The 24,337-nt window shown below is 38.4% G+C and overlaps 1 protein-coding gene across 3 annotated transcripts in view; it reads right to left on the bottom strand.

The window, feature by feature from the left end:
- Nucleotides 1–24,337, bottom strand: part of DCDC2 (doublecortin domain containing 2) — a 72,889-nt gene that overhangs the window by 5,065 nt on the left and 43,487 nt on the right. For 2 of the 3 annotated variants that reach the window (XM_026843488.1, XM_026843490.1), the window contains 2 exons: nucleotides 19,239–19,244; nucleotides 12,430–12,515 (listed from right to left, as the gene is read on the bottom strand). In XM_026843488.1, the coding sequence (XP_026699289.1) occupies nucleotides 12,430–12,515; nucleotides 19,239–19,244 (92 nt within the window). Of the gene's footprint in view, nucleotides 1–12,429; nucleotides 12,528–19,238; nucleotides 19,245–24,337 lie in introns of all 3 variants that reach the window. The other variant, XM_026843489.1, reaches the window with a different exon arrangement.

Here is a 24,337-nt window from a genome sequence, read left to right as displayed (position 1 = left end):
TGACAAACATCAAAATCACATTACTAGGAAGTAAGTATGCTAATTTGAGGTTTGTCTACATGGACAGAAAAGAATGTTCCTGTACTATCACCCCATAATGCACTCTTATTCTACATAAAAATGTGTTAGTTGGATTTAAATGTATTACACTGGGTTAATCCATTTGACTGTACTCAAAAAAACTGGAACGAGCTAGATTTAATTAATACAGCAACAGCTATTTTGTTGTTCCAGCTATTCCAGGTGCTCTGACATTCTAGCATTTAATACATACTTGTTTATAAAATCCTGTTGCAATAAAATATCATACATCACTAGCCCAAAAACTGTTCCCCAAGAAGCATTTTACCTATGGACAAGACCATGCCATGCCAATCAGTCCCGTCTTCTTTGCATCCACAGAAAAGTAGCAAGAGAGAGGAGGTAGACCTACTGGTCACTTCCGTAACATCATTCCCCTTCCCAAAGCGCCCTGTGTAGGATGGCATGGTTAGGATTTGTTTTTTCTACACAGAGTCAGACTAGCAGACAGGAGGAACAGGATCTTCTCCCATATTGAAGACTGAGCAGAAACTCACTGTAGATAAAGCTGCTAGCAGCATCATTTCATGACAACTTGGAAGACTGATGCATATACTACGTAGTTTTCATCATTTGTCTTCCAGTTTCACCTTTGAAGATTCACCTGACTATTCACCCTGCTGCCAAGATGACTTATGTACTTGTGCTAAGGGCTGAATTAAAATAAAGGGGGGGAAAAAAACCCACAGGAGTAACAGAGTGTCCACCTCCCACACAGCCTCATCGGACTAAATCTAAAGCAAACAAGATGAGAGCTATAGATTGTCTCTTAATCAAAAGTGTTTGGAATGTTAGTATCATTAGCAGCTCCTTTATGCAGTCAGCTATCTGTAGTTTATATCTTCTGAAAATCTCTTTCCCTCACTAATACTAACATTTCGAAAGAATTATCTCATCACCTTCAACTTACTAGTAAAAGCCAGTTCAGCAATACCAACAACTGATTAAAGCCTCTTGATGAAACATCTTGCTTTTCCTTTGATGTTTAAGTAGCAACATAAGACAACTTTATTATGCCAGTGCACAATACTGCAGCTTCAAAAAGGACAAGTTATCGCATTGTAATAATACATAGAATGGCAAATTACTAGTAATATTACATGGTTACATGACCAGATAAATAATGGCTCCATAAGTAATTTCTGAAGTACAGTAGTCTCTGTGTGGTTTTTTTTTCAAGTCTTCCTGACTCACTTTGATCTGGTAACATCAAACTGGCCTTATTACCACTAAAATAAAAATTAAACAAGCCAGGTCTTTACAGACACCTTCAGAGAAGGCACCATCCAAAGCAAATTTGAGCCAACTTTGGTAATCTCCAGCAGACAAAGATAGCAAAGAATCAGTAGATCCATAAACTGCCAGAAGTTACCTGCTAGTCTTACACATGTAACTACTAATTTGTTTTCAGTCTGCTATGGAAATAAGCAATTTTGGATTCTGACCATAAACAGGGGAGGGTGGGACAAAATAAATGCACCAGACACTGCTAGCTAAAAGCAAGTGGGTTTAGTTTTGCTTAATGACACTTGCTTGCTATAACATTACAAACACCAAATGAAGAGAGGGTAAGAAAAGCAGAAGAGTAAACCCAGGCTTTCTCAGTTAACTGTTGTAGTCATCCAAAATATTATTATTTCCACCTTTTTGTTACTGCCTGATAGTGGGTACAATCAGAAGAGAGTATCTGCCCTTGCCTGAACTGCTTTAGTATGGTGGCTCATTTTGGACTGCAGAAGAAGGTGTGTAGACTTGACTTAGTAGAAAGTGTGTAAAAATATGTATCCTAATGCATGTGGTTTTGCTAGTTTCATTGTTATGGAAGCAGTCTTTGGCATAGAAGCACAATGGACATTTAAGGGGCAGTATATTCCTAAAGTGCTACACTACCTAGATGCATTAGACCTTATCTGTCTAAAATAGGTGTGGATGCAAATTTTTTAAGAGTTAAAACTGAGTAATGTAGAAGATAAACACGTTACTGAACTGTACCCAGAAACTCACTGGAAGCTCACAGGGAACTGGTATGAAGTAACATTCAAATTTCCACTAATTTAACTTGATCAGACAAGCTAAATTGCCTGACAAATAGTACAAAACAAGATCAGTGAAACAAATCCCAGCAGTGCAAGTATAATGTATTTCAAGATAGCTGAACATATTACTACAGTGGTTTTTACTACTACAGACAAAAATAAAAAGTCAGGTTTACAGTTAATAATTGCAAAGCAAAAGGTGTCCTTCATTTAATCTCCTTTCAAGCCACACTACATTAGAATGGACATTTCAAACAAGTTAAAATCAACATCGATCCAGAGGAAAAGACCTTCTGCAAGGTAATCTAAAATGCAGTATGGTTCCCACTGCACGCAGAGTCATGGATCGGCTTTGAAATGTGAATATGACCACAGATGATGCATTTCAAAGTGCACAGCAGACCTAAGACAAGACTGCAGGGAGGGAACTGAAGGCCAAAATCACCTACCAAATCATACATTGCTCTTTACATAAAAAGTATGATACTTTCTACTGAAAACTTATTGATCTCCTAGCTATGCATAAATTAGCATTATTTTAAGTACACCTTCACTAACAAGGAGATATACTTAGCAAAAGTTAGATTTTTCATATTTAGGAAAAGAGAATGTTTATGTGCATATACACATGCAGGAAGGAAAACAGAAAAAGGGAGAAAAACAGAGGTTTTTTTATGGTCCAAAGCCTGTAAATGCTGTACATGCTTAATTTTACCTCCTTGAACAGTTCCAATGATTTCAGTGAAATAGTGAGCTAAAGCCTACATTAAAGTGCTTTACTGGGTCAGAGTATAATTCAAAGTCCCCTGGAGTCAATGGGAACCTTTTCATTGAATTCAATACACTCCAGTCATCTCTCCGCCTACAACTGTACAAAATGCCTATTATGTATACAGCATAGTTACTGCAAACTCTGTTCTCTCAGTCAGAATAAATCAGGATGGGCATACTGAAAGCAAAACAGGTATGCTGGTTCAGACCTACATGTCCTCACAGAAATTATAAGACTTATTTCTAGAAGTCAGCAATGATCTTGTATACTCAGGGAAAAGCGGTGACATTTCACATCTTAGTTTTTAGCTTTTCATCACTCATCTTTTAAATAACCAGTATACTCCCAGTAAGAGCTGCCTGGATGGAATACATTGCCTGGATAGCGAAAACAGATATGGGACTCTGCTGTCCTCCTTGCAGCCAAAGTCAGAGATGGTTCTTTCAGCCAGTGTGTTGACTCACAGGAAGTCAAATTTGGGATTCTTGTAAAAGCTCAGGGTATCTCAAATCCAGAGAACCAGCTACATATTCAGGCCTGAGTGACTGAGGTCTATCACCACTTTGTAACAAAACTAAATGAACATAAGCATCACATATTGATATCAATGTGTCGACATGAGAGATTCCAGGATCATAACAGAGAACAAGGGGCTCTTCAAACATTCAAGTTTGAAGCACCAGCCAGTTGTAGCCCAGGGTAACTAAACATGTATGCTGTCACGAAGTACAGAATAAGCATTCCTGTGTTACTTTAGTCCTGTGTCCACATCACAAAAAAACCCAGCACAACTTGACCCTGACAGCAATAAATTCAGGACTGGATAAGCATGGGGTGATTACATTCTTATTCCTTGAGGTTGTCATGGCTTAACCCCAGCTAGCAACTAAGCCCCACACAGCCACTCACTCACTCCCCCTAGTTGGGATGGAGAAGAGAATTGGAAGAGTAAAAGTGAGAAAACTCATGGGTTGAGATAAAGACAATTTATAGGTAAAGCAAAAGCTGTGTATGCCAGCAAAGCAAAACAAGGGATTCATTCACCACTTCCCATTGGCAGGCAGGTGTTCAGCCATCTCCAGGACAGCAGGGCTCCAGCACACATAATATAGCTACTTGGGAAGACAAATGCCATCAATTTGAACATCCCCCCTTCCTTCTTCTTCCCCCAGCTTTATATGCTGAGCATGACACCATAAATTATGGGATATCCCTTTGGTCAGTTGTGGTCAGCTATTCCAGCTGTGTCCCCTCCCAACTTCTTGTGCACCCCCAGCCTCCTCGCCAGTGGAGTGGGGTGAGAAGCAGAAAAGGCCTTGACTCTAAGTGCTGCTCAGCAGTAACTAAAACATCCCTGTGTTATGAACACTGTTTCCAGCACAAATCCAAAATAGAGCCCCATACTAGCTACTGTGAAGAAAATGAACCCTATCTTACCAAAATCAGCATAAGGTAATTTACCCAGACAAGGAAGTGACTTCTAGGACAGGGGACTTTTCTGGTGACTGTGATGGATTATCCTCATTCCTCCTATAGTCATAACTACACATAGTAAGGTTTGTAATTTTGCCTTTTTTATGTTTGCAAGAAAATAGGACGTAACCTTCTTTCTTGTATTGCTGGCTGCATCTTTTCAGTGAAGATGATGCTTTTGCAGTTTCCCAGTTGAAAGTACAGTAGCTAAAATAACTAGTTTTCAAACCACACCTTCATGAATGTGAGCACAATTCTTTGCTTGTCATGGACTAGCAATAAAAACACTCACTGACAGAACTGTATATGTATATTGAAAGGCATATTCAATCAAAGGCACTTACAAGTGAAGTAATTTTCAACTTCATGCTAGAAATATGGACCCAGCTTGCCTTCTGGAAACCTCCTGGCTTGCTAGCAGGTTGATGAGGAACAGTGAATTTCATTTTGCATTCAAGAAGTATGAGTGCTTGATGGTATTTTTAATCTCAGCAAAACCAGAGTGTTTAAAAAAGAAAGATGTATTCTAATTACACTCATCATGCTATCATTCATTAAGAGCTACATTACCAAATGCCATCATCATTCAAAAGCAATAAGTCAGGAAATCTTCAGACATTGAAGCATTTGGCTTCTTTTCCTCTAGGGATGATAATGTAACCTCTCATAAGGTTTGTACATGACTGATACTAGAATACTGAAAAGTGCGATATCACAAATCATTTAAGGAGGAAATTATTTTGTACCATTAATGTAAAACATAATTTTGCTTTATTGAAGCCATTTGGAAATGTTTACTTGGCTAATGGTCACAAAAGACAAACAATGAAGTAGACAACAAAAATCTTAATGATCACAAATACCGGCATGAATACATCTCACAAATGCAGCATCAGGAACACTTAACTTTGATTGCACCAAATCTCTCCAGAACAGAGCTGCCCCTGCTCCTACCCAGTCAGGAATGCTTTGTAGCAGCACTGCAGATTCCAACAGCAAAACATTTTGTTCCTGAACCAGACAGGGTTGCTAAGTGACAGCAGCCCTCTTCTCTTCCATATAATTTACAAAACACAGGCTCTTAAAAACAAGCAAATTAATAGTTAAGGGTTCATCAGTCTTACACTTTCCACATAATAAATGCGCTCTTGTTTCTGAAGGCAAAAAAGTCTTTATCCCCCCAACATTTAAACTCCAACCTTTTTATGAGTTCGATGCATTTTTCTTTCTTTTTTTACAAATACAGCCACAGGGTCTAATTTTTTATAAGATCATGGGACCCAGAGTATAACTGGAATGAATGGAAACTATGTAACTTGAAGTGTAGAAAAAAAAGCTTTTCAAAATCCATTCCTCAGTTTCATTGTGTGACAATCGAAAGTGTGCACAATTCCTTAATCACAAGACGGACATGGCAGAGAAGACATCTGATCAGATCTTCACTTTTTTAAGATATACCTAAGTCAACAATATTTTTCTCCATTTCACTGACAATTTTGTCTACTTTTTCCGTAACATTTTCCATGTGTACATTAAAATTTGCCTAAACTTCACACCCTACAATACAATATGATCTTTTGAGCATCCCTGTAGACAATGAGAAGACTGATAAGCATTTAAAAAGAAGCCCTACTGAGGTTGTAAAAATACAGATTTTTTTTTTCCCCCCAGAGACAGATTCTTCTACAATGAATGAAAAATGCCCTAAAAGTTAAGCAATTTGAGAAATTATCTGCTCTAAGATTGCTAGATTTTTTTCAAGACAGGTGCAGACAGCGAGGAAACTTTTTTTCAAGTGGTATCAACACTAGTTTTACAACAGAACTGCATTTGCAAACTTCACTCGAAAGAAGTGAAGGCTCTCCAACAGTTGGCCACACAGGCCTTTAATGGTGCTACAGCTTCAGAAATCACAGTCATCCAATGCAGAAACCAAGGGAAGATCTCTTCTCATTCTGAGATGCAAGGAACCAACCAGAGTAAGTTTCCCTATCTCACACAGACAAACAATTAAGTGTAAATCACTGGAGCTGAAAGAACACGCAGGGATAAATCTTATCTGCTGGCTTGTCAACACTCAAAATCCAGAAGGTTCAAATTACAGGTGCATCATTTGTAGCAAATTTTGAGCATAAAAAGTTCTGCATGTATTCTTTCCAAATGTCACTTTGAAATCCTTACTGATATAGTGAAAAATGTTTCCTCCACATAAACTTCTAGCTTTTTAATTAAGGAATGTCTCTTTGAGCAGTCAGCCTGTTTTAATGCTGAATCAATGTAAACTTTAGCATTTTGCCTTCAGCAATAGGGAAGATAAATATTTTATTCTGTTCACTGAGGTGAATCTTGGGTCTCTAAAGCAAAATGCATACTCCATAATGGAAACTGCAAATGAAAGGTGCAAATTTTCTGCTACTGATAATACACTCTAGCTACAGAGAGAGCACCTAGGGGAGCTACACAATCTCACATCACATCACAGCCCAGGAAATGAGGAATAATGAGTGGCATCAGGACTGCATTAATCAGTGGACATGTCTGTAATAATAGAAAGCAAACGGCTAGTGAAAGAACCAAGAGTGTCAACATCTACAAAAAAATCCAAATCAGTGCCCGTTAGACAAATTTATAATCCGATGATTTTTACAAATAAACACAGAAAGAGAAAGGGAGATGTAGATGATGAATCTGGAGGGGAAAAAAACCCAAACAGATTAATTCTACATCACTTACATCTTAATAGCCAGTATCATGTGCACCACAGCAAAGCAGGCTGGCACAACAATGTGCCTGAATTCCTTGTAGGCATCAGGCACTGGACAACTTCGTATCTCATAACTCTCACACTTACCCCACCTCCCAATGGCTCAGCATGTGAGAAGAACAGCCATGCCTTTGGAAATGGATAAACCAATCCAAACTTGCAGTGTTATTTCAATACTATTACTACCAACTGCTGCTTTTGTATTTGACAACTTATAGCAAATTAAACAAAAAGTAGTAGTTTGTTCTGAAAGCTTTACAAGTTAGAAAATTTTGTATCTCAGAAAGAGTTACTTTGAATATATTTATATTATTATCAGCAAACTCAACACACTTAATTACCACCTCAGGTAACAAACTTCTGTTTTGCTGCCTCCCTGCCAAGAACTGCAATAAAACTACCTTGTTCCATTGCTATTTGCACAATTGTCATCAGTTCTCACAGATGTTGACTCAGTGATGTAAACAACCAACCTGGAGTAAGTCTGCATGTCAAAAGAAGAAACTATCCATTTTGTATTTGGAAGCTGAAGTCTCAATACGGAATACAGAACAGAAGGGTCTGGTTTGGTTTTAGGCAAAACACTGATTTTTCCTCCTTGATGTTCAATTACAACTGTCAGCTAGTCTGGAGTAAAGCAAATCCTGTTCTTTTAATGTGTTCTCAGCTGGCAGACAGTATTTTACAGAATAGGACATAAGCGGGTGTCTAGCCAGTATTACACTAAGTTTAGTTAATGGTTAATCTGGCATTTGTTGAACCATGTACTTCAAATGGCAAAACAGGGAAGGTGCGTAAAAAGAAAAAAGACTAAACTCTATCTTCAGCACCTCATTTATGTGACTGATAGAAATGATAGCATATCAGAAGTGTCAGCATACTAGTGAAAGCTGGCATGTAAATATTTATGCATTATGCAAGATAGTCAAGCCCTGGCTGGCTGTCCTTTTCCATATTTCTAGAAATAACAGGAACTGCAGTTCAGATAAGAAAAAGCTATAAAGCTTTACATCACAGAATTTAAAACAATTTAAAATGATCATTAATAAGAACCTTAACATGTAAAATGCTAAATGCTTCCAAGGTCTGAATAACCTTAGTTATCTGGGAATAAAGAGTACCCAGTGCTACTCAGAAGGACCTGGCTTCTTGCCAGATTACCTAGGAAACTATATATGAAATTTTAAAATGAAAAATAAACCATAGCTTGAGTTGCAATAAAATTTGCTCCTTTGTCTTTTCTGAAAATATGAAAATCAGATTACTAATAGTCTGCATGACTGATTATTTTAAATGCTTTTCCCCCTCAAACACATCTGCATCCAGTTCCTTGTCCAGGTAGCAAAATCAGTTGGTAGCAACTGGAAAATATTTCCATCTGAGGACAATGCCTGGGCCTTGGTACATGAGCTTAGAGGTATCAAGCAAGTTCCTAGTACATCCCATGCTCACTGGCAACTGTATCAACTGTGGCTACCGCTGCCAAGTACAGAAGTGGTAGTGGAGAGTTAACTGTTTTCCCTTCTCTAGTGATGGTCACCATCCTCTGGCTGAGGCAAACCAGTGAGACACACAACAGAATGGGCAGAGCTGTTGCCTGTGCTGTAGGATCTCAGTGGAGAAGTAAGGCAGCCATCTCCAGAGCTCTTGGATTTCATATGAATTGCAGTCAACCTAAACACTAAGACCTGACAACCCAATTTACACTCAAATGCTTTATGCTACCCAGAGGAATTCTCTACACACCTTCAGAGTCCAATACACAGACTAGTAATTTCTCAGTTTGATTATTACACTGTCAAGACCAGGGCAGGATATACTTCAGGATCTCATAAGATTAAGACGACAGGCAGCATGTTCTTCCTTAATGTCAGTACTATCAGTACAACCCAACATATCCTAATTATCACAGCACCTCAGGACAACTGCAATTAACAGGGCTGATGAGCCCAATGGTGTTTAGCACATGAGTCTCTGAGGCTGGGGCAGGTATTTGCTGTGAAAAGGCACAGCTGTAGAATTCCTTATATAAGGGACCAGGACAGTCATGCTCTTGCCTCTTTCAATCACCTCATTCACATGCCTTCAAGAACAATGTCTGTAAAACAGCTGAGCAACACTCCTTCCCATTATAGTGAATAAATCACTAAGCATGAAGCTTCTTAGAAACAGCCATCTAAAATAAAATTAAGAGATCCAGATTTTTTTCCAGATGGTATGACACCATTCTTCAAAATGGCTAAAGTAGCAACTTCATATGTGGCTTTTGTTAATGTACAGATTAGTAATGCAGGCAGAAATTGATATACAAAGTATAAAAAGTATAATACTTCTCTCTTCCCCTCAGGCATTTTTTAAAAGCAGAACACAAGCAAAATGTATATATGTGTAGTATTCTTTTACCCAATAAAAGTAAATTGAAAAAAAAAATCAGCCAACTAAATAGTAAGCAAAAAAAAAAGTTTACTAAAAAGAAGTTGATTATAGGTCTGAAATAATCAAAGATGGACAAATACAGAATCACAGAAAAGTTATGTTAGAAGAGACCTGTAGGTAAGTGGTCTCCAAACTGTTTTGATTGCACACTCCTATCACTTTTTGAGCACAAATCCCCAGTATATGTTTATTTATTTATAAATTATATATGTGTACTAATGAAGTTCTAACATTTTCTTCCTGTACCCCAATGGATTGTCTTGCACACCCCCTGGTCTGTGTACACTCCAATTTGAAGACTACTGCTCTAGAGATCATCTAGGTCAGTGCCCTGCTGCACTAACTTCAAAGTTGTTTGAGGCCCTGTCTGGTTTAAATATCACCAAAGGCAAAGATTCCCCATCATCTCTGGACAGGAAGGTGCTTAGAGTTCTCACTGTTGAAAACGTTTTTCTTACATCCAGTCAGAATTTTCCTTGCTGCCACATTGGGCCATTCCCTCATCCTTTTGCTGTTCAACACAGGGAAAAGCCTGGCTCCATCTTCTCTGTTACTCTATTCTGTAGCTATGGAGAGCAGTTTGATCTGTCTTCTCTTCCTTAGCCTTGAAGATGAAACAAACCCAGTTCCCCAAGCTTCTCCTTGTTCATAAACTCTAGCCCCCTAAACCTTTTAGTGTGTTGCTGTGCTGGGCCCTCTCCTGTTTGTAAATATCTCTCTTGTACTGGGAAGGACTCAAAACTGGACAAAATATTCTAGATGCAACCTCAGAGGTGCCAAGTCAAGGAAGATAATAATTTCCCTTGATGTGCTGGCTGTGCTTTTACCAGCCCAGCCTGCACAGCCAAACTCATCACCAAAAGGGAGCATCACCAACTCATCATCAACTTGCTAGCCACAGGAGCTGCATGGCCCTTCCTGAAGTTGCTCCATAGCCTTCCTGCGCCAAGACTGTACCGACACAGTTACTGAGTTCCTGGCACCCAACTTCATATTTCTCTTCGCTGAACTTCATGAAGCTTGAGTCAGTCCATTTCTTCAAGCTGTTGAGATTGGTCTGAAAGGAAGTCCTGCATATCAGCTGATAATGACAGCTTAGCTTTACCACTGAGCCTGGATAAGGCTGCATCCCATGCCATTGTCCATTTTACCAGTGAACATGTTAAAAAGTATCAGACCCAGTATCAGACCCTGAGAACCACCATTTGTAAACAGGTGCTGTTTAAATTTCAACCAACTGACCTTTTAAGTTCCACTGATCCAGACAGTTTTTTGTCTAACTTGTAGCCCACACATCCAGTCCCTACCTTTCTTAAGGCTATCTTCCACCCCATATCTACTATGCTTCTTACAATTTCTCCTACAAATACAGAAGTCTAAGCTGAAAGCAAGACAAATTACAATAACTGCTATCCCTTCATTCAGAGAGCCAGTTATTTCATCACTGAGGCAAAGAGGTTGCTTAACTATGATTTGCCCATAGTAAATCCATATTGATTATTCCCAATCACATGTATCAGTTTCCATTTCTCAATAAACTTTGGCTTTCCCAATTCCAACCCTGCACACCCAGGCAATATCTCTATACTGCTCCTTAGCAATCCATCCCTTCTTCTCCTTACCACACTCTACCTCCTTTAGTATGAGGTCAAGAGCCCTCTGTTCAAAATGGCCTCCTGCTATGCCTGCTTGTTTTCTTGCACATGGGGGTAGTTCTTGTGATTTGAGGAAGATGCCCTAATCCAGCAGAATGCCTCTCCTAATCATGTATCCTACTACCTATATCAAAAAATTGTCTCCAACACACTCCAGAAATCTCCTGTATGGCTTGTGCTCCATCATGTCGCCTGGGGTAAACTGTCTCCCTCTCATTTGTTTACAATCTCACATTAACAGTTGTTCCTCAGCACCGAGCTGACCACCAGGAAGTCAGAAAAATGCCCAAGAATCCATTATGTTGTTGGGATGACTGTTAGGCTGAGAAATAAATTGGGTAAACTGAGATGCCTTACACTGCAGCATGGATCAGAAATTATCTTGTGGCCTAGGTGTCTGGCCCCAAGTCATTATCAACAGATAGGAAAAGCATAATGCAACATCTTGTGGACTGGACACAAGGGTGAACAAGTTGGCAAATTCTTACAAACAAGTAAGATGAAAAAGAGGACTGTCTTGTGAGCAATTCACTAGTAGAAAAAAAAAAAAAAAAAAAGGTAATTTTTCAGCAAATAATTTAAACAGTTCTATTCTCCACTTCATTGGAATAAACTTTAACTTACCTTCTTCCTGTATTATTTCAGTTCACAGAAGTTTCTTTTAAAAACAAATCAAAGTAAAACAAAGGGGATATAATCTTATGTTTAGTTCTCAAGAACTATTTATTGCACATAAATCTTAGAATTAAAAAGTTGTCCAACTAAGTACCATGTTGTTCCAACAGAAGAAAATGCTGGCAGTCTTAATAAAAATCAGATAAATCCATGCCTGTTCGTGGTTCAGGCCTTCAGGACTTCTGACCTTGATTCTATGCCATAGTCCCTTCACACTGCTCCACCAGTATAAAGGGACTGACATCCAGGTGGATCTATATGGTAGGTTGTGACAGTAGGGAGTCCTGATTCTCTAAGGCCCTATACAGGCTCCCAGAGTAGTTCTGAAGCTGATGAAAATCTAATTGATATTTGACACATTAACAGAGAAAGGAAGATTTGTTAAAGCTCCCGTAAAAGAAGCCATATCGTTGAGCTGTTACAATCATCCCTACGGAATTATGCTCTACACTTGAAAGAAATTGGGGAAAAAAACCCACACAACCTGTGATCCTTAAAAAAAAAAAAAAAGCCATTTATTTAAAGCTCGATCAATACCTGGTCCAGCGGAACTTCTACACGAGTATCTTCATCTTCCTGCACTTCAGCTGCCCCCCACATTTCAGACCCCTCTTCTGTGGCTTCTGTGGGTTCACCTACAATGGGAAAGATACAGCGTGGAAGGAAGTGAAGTCCAACTGTGACACTGTGTGGCACAATGACTGAACTGCATTCAATTTTGTTTCTGAGAGCTGGTTTCTGAGCTGAACCACCATTCCCTATACAGTTCTTTTAATGAAGTTTTCAGTCTTCCATTACTGTCAATTTGTTTTCCTTTCTTTTTTAATAACAAATACTTACATGCTACACCATTTGAGGAAGGGAAAGGGAAAGGAAGAGAGAGAAGGAGAGAGAGACAGAACAGAGACTGAACAAAGCCTCGGATCTGAAGTTACTTCACTTCTGTCAAAGATCAGATGAATCTGAACTTAATACATTACAACAACAAATTACTTCTATTTCTATAGTCAATGATAGTACCCTCTAGTAATTAACATTATAACACACATCTAACAAAAATCTCAGGTTCTGAATCACCGATAAACATGGTGAATCAGGACAGAAGTAAAAGAGTAATAGAAACAGTCGGGATTGAAACTACTCCCCACTCCTGGGCATGTGCAAGTAGAATTATAGCTGAAACTCCACATCCACATTAAAAAAGCACATGCTCCTGGCTAACAAGGTTAATGGTTACAGTGATATTCAATTTTGCAAAGGTTTTACACCATTTAGTTTGAGTATTTTTTACCCCAAGTATAAGTAAAAACTAGGGGTCTTCAAAGTTTCTAATACAGGTCTTTCAGTATCATCTAACTAGGAAAGTAAAGACAGATACATACAGAAAAAAATTTCCAAGTGACACATATTCATCTCCCTTCCCTCCAAACTGAAAACAGTACAGAAATTAAAAGCACAGGATACTCAAAATCTTCTCCCTTTTTGTCTCCATCTATCAAGGAAAGACAGATGATCCTATGCTAATGTGTTCATATCCAATATAAGTAACCAGAATAAGAAAGAGGAAAAAATATTTGTGCTGGTTTAGACTGCCTCTTAACTCTTCACAAAAGGATGTGAACTTGGTAATATCAACTGACCATGCAAAACTGATCTACATTGCTGGACACTGTTAAATAAACAGACCTAGTGTAGCACTGAACTATTCACAGAAACATTGAGAAAGAGGAAAAATAATTGATAAAAATCCAAGCCTTTGAGAAATCTGGAGTCCACTTGCATAAAAAGTCAGGATTGACTACTCTGGAGGTTAGTTTTCCAGTTACTTTCTCATCACTGTGAGAGGCAAGGAAAGAGCTTACCCTGCTAACAAAATTCTGAGGCGTACCATACAACTACAAATAGCTAACTGAACGGGAGGTGCCAGCTCATACAGATGGCCTTAGATGTCTAGTGACACACCACTGACCAGATCACAGAGAGATGAAAGCCATTCTCACAGTTTGAAATGAAGAGGAAGAAATGGGGAAGTCTATGGAACATCACAGTGATATTCCGAAGTGGTACTGCTGACTGCACCTTAGGAGATGCAGTCTCATGGACTCATGGATTTTTCTCATGGACATAGCAGTTTGAGTACCTGAGCATCAGTCCCACTGGAACCTCCTCACCCTACCAAAGATATATAGTACTTGGCCACTGAAATTACTGGTGTTGGAAATACCACAAGGTTCTTAGCATCATTGGTTGGATTCTTACCCTAAACATCTCACACACATCTTGAAATAGGTTATATCTTCATATTTGGCATGGAAATAATAATTTTCTTGTCTTAATTACCTTTTTAATGTAGATTATTAAATATAATAGGTCTATTGTAGTATGTTCCATTGAAACCAAATAAGGACATCCAATATTTGCTGGCAGTATGGTAAATCTTGGACAATCTACATGTACATATCTCATTACAGATCCCCTTTGCCAAGACAGGGGGTTTTTGACAAATTCAACAATAAAAACATGGAGTGGTTGAGAGAAGCAACAAAATACAGTTGAATGGGTACTACTTGCACCTTTCCAAATAATCACATTTACCATTTTTTTGAGTTTTCTAAGGGACACAAGGTTCTGTTTCTCTTACCTGATATTATCATGGTTGCCTCTCATCATAGACATTTGATTGAGATATAGAACACCACAATATTCTGAGAGGAAAATGTAATGTGATCTTTGAAAGCCACTGTGATGACTCTCTTAATTCAAGGCCTTCCATTAAGAACCTTGCCTTAGATTCCTTGGCTCACCAAACTATGAAAAGTTAAATCACTGTCTAAGAGAACTGCATTTAATATCATCATCATTCCATTTAAGACTCTGTAATAACACCTTTGTCTTCAAGATCCCCAAGCCTTTCAACCAAAATGAGGATTGTCTGGCCTCTAGAGGTAAAAGGATTTTGGTGCAGAGGTAGTTCTCAGCAGGTTTTTCCTCAGCAGGGCAAAAGAAGTACAAGCGAGATGAACATGTGTTGGCTCTGGAGGTCAAATCCACAAAATTAATTTCAGGAGTTGAAGATTCTCAATTTAAAGCACCTCTGCTTAGAAGAGTAGATCACCTCAAAGCGATGCTGAATAACCCAGCACAAGAAAACAGACACGCAGTATGGTCAAAAACCTTAACCATTAAACCAGGAGGGAGTAAGGGCAAGGGAGGAGGACAATAAGTTTCTACCCAGGTCATGCAACGAACTTTCCCATTTGAAACAGTATACCCCCAAAAGCTAGTAACAGAGGGATTTCAATAAGCAAAAACTGAAATCCCCATGGGATTTCCTTCAAGTGCTGTCTAACAGGTGTCTGACCAGAAAGCTGGTCAGCTAGATTGGTTGAAAATAGCTCTGCACAACCTTCCAGCATCTCTCAAGGATACCACTATTCCTTGACTTGCACAGAAAGCATTCTGAAGTGAAATAGCATTCCTGCTCTTCCACAGAATGGAAGATGCCAAAACTAGATGGCAGGCTGCAATGGGAAAGAATAGCAACCACAGAATCACAAACCTTCAAAGACAGTGTTTTCAGACCAAATGGGAAGTTATCCCATTTTCAGAACAGGTATGTTCTTTGGAAAAAACAACTAGTTAAAGAATAGCATATTTCAAATGCATACAACACAGAAGATCATTAGTTGGTTTCTGAAAGGATGGCAGAAAAGATTTGTTATCAGAAAAGGAAAAGAAAAAATTATTTAAGGAAATAAGAAAACTGACAATAAAAGGGAAATTAATTATCTACCTCTGCACAAACATGAGAGTATGGAAGATAAATGTCCAAAACACATGTACCATTAATAGTCAGAGAAGGAAGAAAAACACAGATCTGAAATGTGCCAAAACAGGTGAAGAAAAAAATGACACTAGCTGAAAAATGGGGAAGTTGTAACACTTGAACAAATAAAAAATTCCAAAGAAAATGGCAAGGAATGAAATTAGTCTTACATTACAACATGTACGTTTGTCTTTCGGTACCAAAAGTGAAAAGAAATATAAAAATTGTAAAATAATTTACAAAAAAATAACGATTAAATGAAGCATTAAGAAATTAGCTTAAAATGTAAACATTATTAGTGTTGCTACTTTACTTCAGCCAGAAGTGTTTACACTTTTTGCATGTGAATTTTTAAATATCCGGAGAAGTGCAGATGAGTGAAAGGCCAACATATTACTTGTTTATGTGATTCTGCGTCAAGATCTTGTCAGTAAGAGTTTGCACACCATATTAATCACTATTACCAGTGCTGTGAGTTACTCACCAAGCAAATGTGCTAGGCTGGGTAATTTTGCCTTATATTTCATAAGTAATATTTCAGAAATGTTTTTCAGTTTAGGAAAAAAGAGTACTAAAAAAAAATCTTATTGATGCAATATTTCACATCTCTGTCTCTGAATCATTATTCAGTTTCTACACACGTCTCTAAGGGAGGAAAAAACAAGAAGACATTTTAGAAAATGCTATAAATTACACAAAAAAACATTTTTGCAAGTCTTCATTCTATATTGCTATGGGTTTATATTACAATCTCTATCGAAGTTAGAAATAAGTAGTGTATCTTACTGAAAAGAGAATTCCCAGCACTTCCATTAGATGGAACATTCATGCCTTCCCCAAATGGTTCATAAAATATTGTAGATTACACATGCTCCTTATACAAGAGCTAGTTCTGACTTTATGTGCCTCAAACTAATTGAGAATTGGGTACAGTCAGGGTCATGGCAACACTGGGGCAGAAATGCTCTAAAAGGGGATAAGAAAGGTAGGCAGGTATAAGCCTACAGTCAAGCTGTGGCATACTCAACCCATTTGCTCCAAGTTGAGAATATGATGGCAGAAAAGGACTCAAGGGTACTTTGAGCTCCAAAATGTCTCCCTACAGCTTTGCTGACAAGTATAAATCAGAGGACTTATTTCAGCTGGGTTCTCATTTCTTCCTGCTACAGTAAGTGCTGCTTCTGTCAACAGACCAAGTAAAATATTATCGAGAGTCTCCTCATCTTCTGTGAGGACAGTTTTCCATGCTGTCCAGACAACCAGAAGAGACTTGAATTTTGGGGGGTTTGCAGTCACTGTGTTAAAATAGACTGTCTTGAGCTAAAAATCACCACTTTTTTATACCCTATACAGAAAGAAGTGAGGTAACTCAAACAAACATCTGTTATTTCTGATTATTTTAAAGTAGAGTCATGTTCAGTAATTCAGGCAAGAAGGGGAAGGAAGAACCCACAGAAGGGCAAAGAACAGATCACAAGAAAAGAAGCATTCAAGAGGAGCAGCCAACTAAAGAGAGAGGATAAGCAGAGGCTGGAGGATATGGACACAAAGGGAGATGATGAGGGCACAGTAATGTTAGAATGAATGTGTGGAACAAGGAACTGTACAAGAGCAAACAGAAAGATGAGGAAACACAGGTGAAAAAACAAGGGAAGAAATGGAGTCCAGCACACTGGCAGAAAGGCAGAAAAATGGGTTATGTGCAGTGGAATAGTAGAAGCTTGAAAGAGAGAGGAGGAAAGACAAGCCATCAGGTACCCATGCCAATTTAAGCTTCTTAAAGGAATCTTCATTCAGGAAAACCTGAGAAGAGGAATGTTGTTTTACTAGTACCTATCTGCAATTGGATTTCTATGTTCAGATGTTCCCACATATATTTGTTTGTGCAGAGGTGCAGCAAAATGCAGCAACAATGAAAAAAATGCTCATTGTTGTCAGGCAAGTATTTCTTCTTGATTTATTATTCTTATTTATTCCTAAAACAAACAATATTTAGTAAGACTGTGGATAGTGGCTCTACAGTTTGGGGAAAAAATTCTTACAGCATTTTTGGCTTCAGGCTGAGGGTATGAATGAAAACTGCAACAAGTGCTTTCCTATGAAGCTTCTTTGAGTTATACTCTCACCTCTTCTCTGTAATTCCACAAAGACTGACAAAATGTCAAGAGGATCCAGACTGCTTCAAGCTCTGAATTCCCCAAAGCCTTGTGAGGGTTACAAGGAAATGGAACACGTGGAGCCTGATAACAGCTCTGCTGAAGAGAGGTAGCTAGGTGTCTCAAAAAAGCGGTGAACCAACTCAACCTGCTCTAAACAAAGTCAAATGACACAGCTGTTGAAACACTGGCACCTATTTTATGGCCAATCTCTACAGCTAGCAGCAATGAAGCCACACAAATATTAAGAACAAGAAAACATTTTCAGCAGAAAAAGGTAGTGAAATTACATGAAGGCAGATGTTCTCAGAAGGCTTAGCTCTTTGGAAATCAGATCCTGAGTCCATGGGCTGGAGAAAAGCAAAGTGGCCAGGTTTGGATCAGAACCTTAGAAAGGATATTGACTGATAAATAGGGTGTGGAGTTTCTGATTTTGTACTTGGCCAAGGTCTATTTCTTAAAGTAAATGGCTCGGTCCTCAGCTGGTTTCAACAAAGATGAGAAAAGCCGGTATTGTATTTCTACAGTGTTTTCAGCTCTATGACTTTGTTGCAAATGGACAAATAAAACCAATACAATTTACAATGTTAAGACTTCTATAAATTATGCTTCTTGCATAATGGCACTTAATAGCCACAGATCTTCATCTTCAGAGTTACTTAATCTGTTCTGTCCCCTTATCCATGTCGGCTATGCTGGCTTTGCAGCCCCTGAGAATTCAATTACATGAAAGGGAGTCCCCTGACCATTCAGGGAAATTTTCTATCTATTTTATACTTCTGGCTGGTCTCCTCACAGGTACAGAACAGATTAATTATCACCAACAGCAAATTTATAAATGTCCAAAACATTTTGATTAACAACATTTCACCTGACACGTTACCAGTTGTCTCAATACACAGATGTTCAGTGAATTGTGCAGTCACTCAATTCAGTATGTACAGAAAGAAGCAATGAATTGGTGCATGTATAACTGAGCAAACCTCGGCGAAAGTGCAAAGGTCATTTTCTGCCTGATGCCATTCAGTATTTCAGCTGGAATCCTTTTGTACACTTTGAAAATCAAGAAAGCTATATGACTTTATTAAGCAGTAGTTGAGTTTATACATTGAACTAACTCATAAGAAATCTATGTATTTTACATAATTAAGCGTAGCAATTAATGGCTCTTATATAAGCTCCTTTCCTAACCAGCATTAACTGTAAAACATTTATTGTAGCACATTATATTACAACACTATACAGTCATTAATGCATTTCAAATTTTAAACTGATTGAAGTTTAGCAGTAGGGATAAAAAAAAAAAATCATTGTAATAAAAGCCTGCCTTGAATATTTTATGGAAGTCAGAGGCATTTACTAACTGCAAACTCTGTATGTAAGCAAGGAAGTTAATGTGACTATAAAAAAAAAAAATTAATGTGACTTACCACAGAAGCTGCCTCATAAAAACGTTAAGTCAAATTAAAAACAAAATATAAAAAAAATCTGTGGCTCATTAAATTGAATAGATTGCTATGAGGAATAGGGAGGATATGTCCGTTTATGCCTGTCTACAAGATAATGTTCTTTTCTTTGTTTTTGTTTTGTGGTTTGTTTTTTTTTTTTTTTAATTTCAAAGTATCACCATTGTACAAGGCCCATTTCCAACAAAAAAACACTGCTTTGAAGATAGTTTGCATGTGTGTGTGTGGCTGTGACTTCTGTAATCAAAAAGTAATGGAATTAAGAAGAAACTGGCAGAAATATACAAATGAAACTCTTGAGAATATTAAAGAAATATGTATTTTTCTTCACCTGGTACTATTGCAGCCTCAAGCTTCTAAGCATTAGTTCCTCTCTTCAGAAAATACTGATTTCTAATAAGATTTCACACAATTATGGATTGCTGACATCTGACTACCTCAACAGAAAGTGCAAAAGGTGCGTCTAGAGGTTGACCTTGTATGCAGTGGTATCCATTACTGATAGGAAATGTGGCAATGATGGAGCAAAGGAAAATCTGCCTTAGCCAGCTGCAATAACTCTGTCATCTTTATACATAAACAGCTACAAAAAGAAAGGGCTGTGTGTCATAATAAAAGGGTTTTTTTTTCCTTCTCTCTGCTTTGGTCATTTACCTCATTTATTCTCCATCTTTCTAAGCATCTAATTTATTCCTTTATTTAAATACAGATCATTAAGATCATTTACTTTTTGAAATAAATAAAGTAGCTCCCGTTCAGCCACATCTGTTTTAATTCCATGCCTATTCCAAAACTCAGCCTTCTCTTGGGTACAGCTGGGTCTTAAGGGCTAAACTGTAACAAAGCAAATGCAAAAGCCCTGAAATGTCTGTCCTGGTCCAGTCATTCCAAACTGAGCATCAGCACACCTACACTCACACAGAATCACAGAATCATCTAGGTTGGAAAAGACCTTGAAGATCATCCAGTCCAACCACTGACATAACATTAACAGTTCCCAACTACAGCCAGCGCTATGTCAACTTTACTCTTAAACACCTCCATGGATGGGGACTCCACCACCTCCCTGGGCAGCCCATTCCAACGCCTAACAACCCCTTCTGGAAAGAAATGCTTCCTAATATCTAGTCTAAACCTTCCCTGGTGCAACTTGAGGCCATTCCCTCTTGTCCTATTGCTTGTTACTTGGTTAAAGAGACTCATCCCCAGCTCTCTGAAGCTTCCTTTCAGATAGTTGTAGAGGGTGATAAGGTCTCCCCTCAGCCTCATCTTCTCCAGACTAAACAACACCAGTTCCCTCAGCTGCTCCTCATAGGATATGTGTTCCAGACCCTTGACCAGCTTTGTAGCCCTTCTCTGGACGTGTTCGAGTAACTCTATGTCCTTTTTGTAGTGAGGGGCCCAAAACTGAACAGGAGTTGAGGTGTGGCCTCATCAGCGCCAAGTACAGGGGTAAGATCCCTTCCCTGTCCCTGCTGGCCACGCTATTGCTGACACAAGCCAGGATGCCATTGGCCTTCTTGGCCCCCTGGGCACACTGCTGGCTCCTGTTCAGCCGGCTCTCAATCAACTCCATCCTGCAGCAAGGTACACAACATGACTTTCCTGCTGCCAAGTACTATTTGTCCATTTAATGTTTTGCAATGTATTCATTTTACTAAAAGTAAACCCAAAGAAACTCACCATGTGCTCAAAGAAAGACGCTTGCAAGGTCTACTATCATCTTACTTACCCATTTGCGTCAGTATATTCTGCTACAAAGATTCAGCACTATAACAATACACCCTGACAGCAACAAGAGTTCTCATTTCTTGATATAGATTGTCATTTTATCTTTTATTATGTGAGGAATAAACCTACAGGTCCTGCAAAATCTCTGTAAATCAGAAACAAGATGATCACTCTTTCTTCAGCACAGTTTTTGCGTGCTCTGACAATACAGTGATATAGTCTATGTTTTAACCACAGAGAGATTTTTAATCCTAAAAGTTGTCAACGGAAAAACATGGACAACAGTTTTAGCTCACAATGCACATCTGATATTCAGCAGTCCAGGTCTATATTCTTTGTCAAGTTCATAATTTTATTGAAAGAAATTCAGAGCATAATAGCAGGACTGGCTGCCATACCTGTCTGTGAAGCTTTCCTTTTATTTAAGGGTTGGCTTTTTTTCTTCCTTTTTTTAGCCAAAAGCAAAAGCAGGAAATTGAAATGATTGCTCCCTTTTAAAACCTCATAATACTCAAAACTGCATCTAAAACACTGTGGAGTGGCTCAGCCTGTCTCCAATATAGTGCTTTTCCAGATCACAAGGAAAAATCAAACTTCACATTCTATTATCTCTAGAACTTATTTTATTGTTTGGGTGGGGAGTTACTTTGCGAGCCATCCAACCACAATTAAACTACTGTATTTGAATGGAATAGGCTTTAAAGTAAGGGTTCCCTTACAAGAATTTTCTACTATGCTTCTGAATTTGATATTTTCCTGTTCAACTTCTGACAGTATACTCTTTACAGAATGTAGTGTAAACAAAAAAATAAGTAGGTGAAGTTTGGTTTGGGGTTTTTTTAAACCTTAAACCAAGACGCTAATAATTAAATGTGCCTTCAGTGTAATTTTCATAAACCCAAATTCTGCTGAACTGGCTGCACTGGTCTACTTTTTAAACTTCACATTTCTATTTGCAATTACTGTTACATATAATATATTCAATATTATTTAAATTTCTACCAGTGCAATTAGAGTCTAATCATAACATTAATAGTATGCCTTGTAGGTTACAAAAACCAAAGCAGCAGCTCACAGTCTACTGGATTTGCTCTAAGAAGTGGTGAATTTAAATCTTGCACAAAGAGCTTTCAACACTAAGAAATACTTTCATCATCTTGATTTGAGAGGATTATGACATGGATCAGCTGTAATATGAATGGCATGCTGCTGAAATTCTCAGTGTATTAAAAACAATATTCAGAGTAAATACACAGCTAGCCCAACTAAACTCTGTTGGAAGATTAGGTTAAGCTTCAAATACACTAGGAGCATAATTCTTCAAATGCTAAATCCCAGGAAACAATCACTTTCAAATGGTCTGGAATTCAAAAGAGAGAATATTCCACATAAATGCTAAATTGGCAGGAAAAAGGACAGCAAAGAATATGGAATGCATTTTCTACTATGAGTATTTTCTTTTTATCTATTTCCAGATACGCCAAAATATGCATGTGTAAAGTCACTGTGCAATTTATTGGTTTCAGATTAAAATAAATTAATCCCACATCAGTGACAGCCAAATGCAGCCAACTAAAATGTCAAGAGTCTTTTTCACCATCCATCAGGACAAAAATAAAATAAAAATTGTAAAATGGTGATAAGTGCTTCCCTTACCCAATCCAATGCCTTTGAATTTGAAGGAATTTTTTTTAATAAACCTGCAAAGACAGCTGAAGAACTGCAATGAGCCTTCAGAGTAGACAGCAGAGCTATACTGATCAAAATGGTACTTGGGAGCAATCATTATCGCTGTGTTCCTGGAGTGGTCTTCTAGCTCTCAATCAAAAATACATCTCCATTTCAAAATAAGAAATATCATAATTCAAGGCAGGAATTACATACATGATACATCCAATACATCAGCATTTGGTCTAAGATTTCTAATTTCACTGCCAACGGACAGAATGGGCATCTCCAGACACATCTGTCTCTCCTTGATGGCTGGAGCCTAGAAGCCCAGCTTGAATTAATCCTCTAACCCTCATACAGTGGGAGGTAGGCAAGATGCATCTTGCACTCAACAAGTTTCCAGCAGCAACTGGGATTTGAAAGTGTACTACAGTCAAGAAACCTTTAGGATTTACTGCATCTTTCTTGTTGCCATGGGGAAACACTGAAACAATGTCTCTAAACAGCCTTTTCTGAATTTCTGTTCACGCCCTCTTAATGGGCAAGGCAAAGGTGAGGCCAAGTACAATACAGCTGGAGTCTTTGCAAATGAACATCTTTTAGTTTTTACTGTGTAGAGTTTGAATGCTATTAGCCTGGGCAGCACTTTGGCTAACAACCAGAAATGCAGACAGACAATGGATGTGCTGATAAATTTGGTGTGCTCATGCCTACTCTTAATTTTCCTCTTTACCCCACAAGGACAGAGCTTACAGCTTGGCATTTGTGGGCAAAGGTAGGAAGAGAATGAAAGCACCAACTGCACACTTCCCTCTCAGTTTCTGTGCCTCAAACATCTGTTTGAAGCAGTCTTCAAAGGCACAAGCAAGCTGGGGAGAAAGCTTCAATGCTCCTTTCCACTAACTGAATCTAGATGAAATATTACAGCTAATCAACTCTTGCCTGCCTAAGAGGGAAACTGCATTTCATACATTCATCTCCAGGTGAAACAGAAGTGCCTTGATAAAGAATAAACCACCCCCATTACGAGCTTTTAAGGCACTTTCATCATCCACTTCAGTCCCACGAGTCACACAACTGCTGCAGGAGTCCATCTCACAAGGTGACAAACCAGGACAGAGTAAAGGAGAGATCCTATTGACAGGGAAACATTTCAGAGCACTAAAAGCATACATGTTAGGAGAAGGGGAAAGAGCTTGAACTAATACACAGAACAACAGCCTATATTCTGCCCTTTCTAGTTGGACTGGATGTTAATGCAGGTTTTGGCTATAGGAAGAATTACTGTAAACAAGAGGTGAAGAAAAACAGTACCCTTAGAAAAGGGCATGTATCCTTCCCCTGCCCTCTGGATCCTAACATAGTGTCCCAGCAGTATAAGCTCCTTTCATACCCAAAGGGGAGTACAGTGGGTCCCCAGCATGCTTGTAAATAAAGCATATAAGGACAGGGTAAGTACAACTATGCACACAGCATGACTGGGTGCCAGTAAAAGCCATGGTCACTTATCTGTATTCTAAAACCCAGAGGCTCAGTATCTTTAAACATTAACTTCAATTAAGGGGTTTTTTTTGTTAAAAATTAAACAATGGTTC

Source organism: Athene cunicularia, assembly GCF_003259725.1.
Source record: "Athene cunicularia isolate RWA chromosome 2 unlocalized genomic scaffold, athCun1 chr2_part1, whole genome shotgun sequence".
NCBI lineage: Eukaryota > Metazoa > Chordata > Aves > Strigiformes > Strigidae > Athene > Athene cunicularia.
The sequence above is the reverse complement of the archived record's forward strand: the minus strand, read 5'-3'. Positions and strand labels throughout refer to the sequence as shown.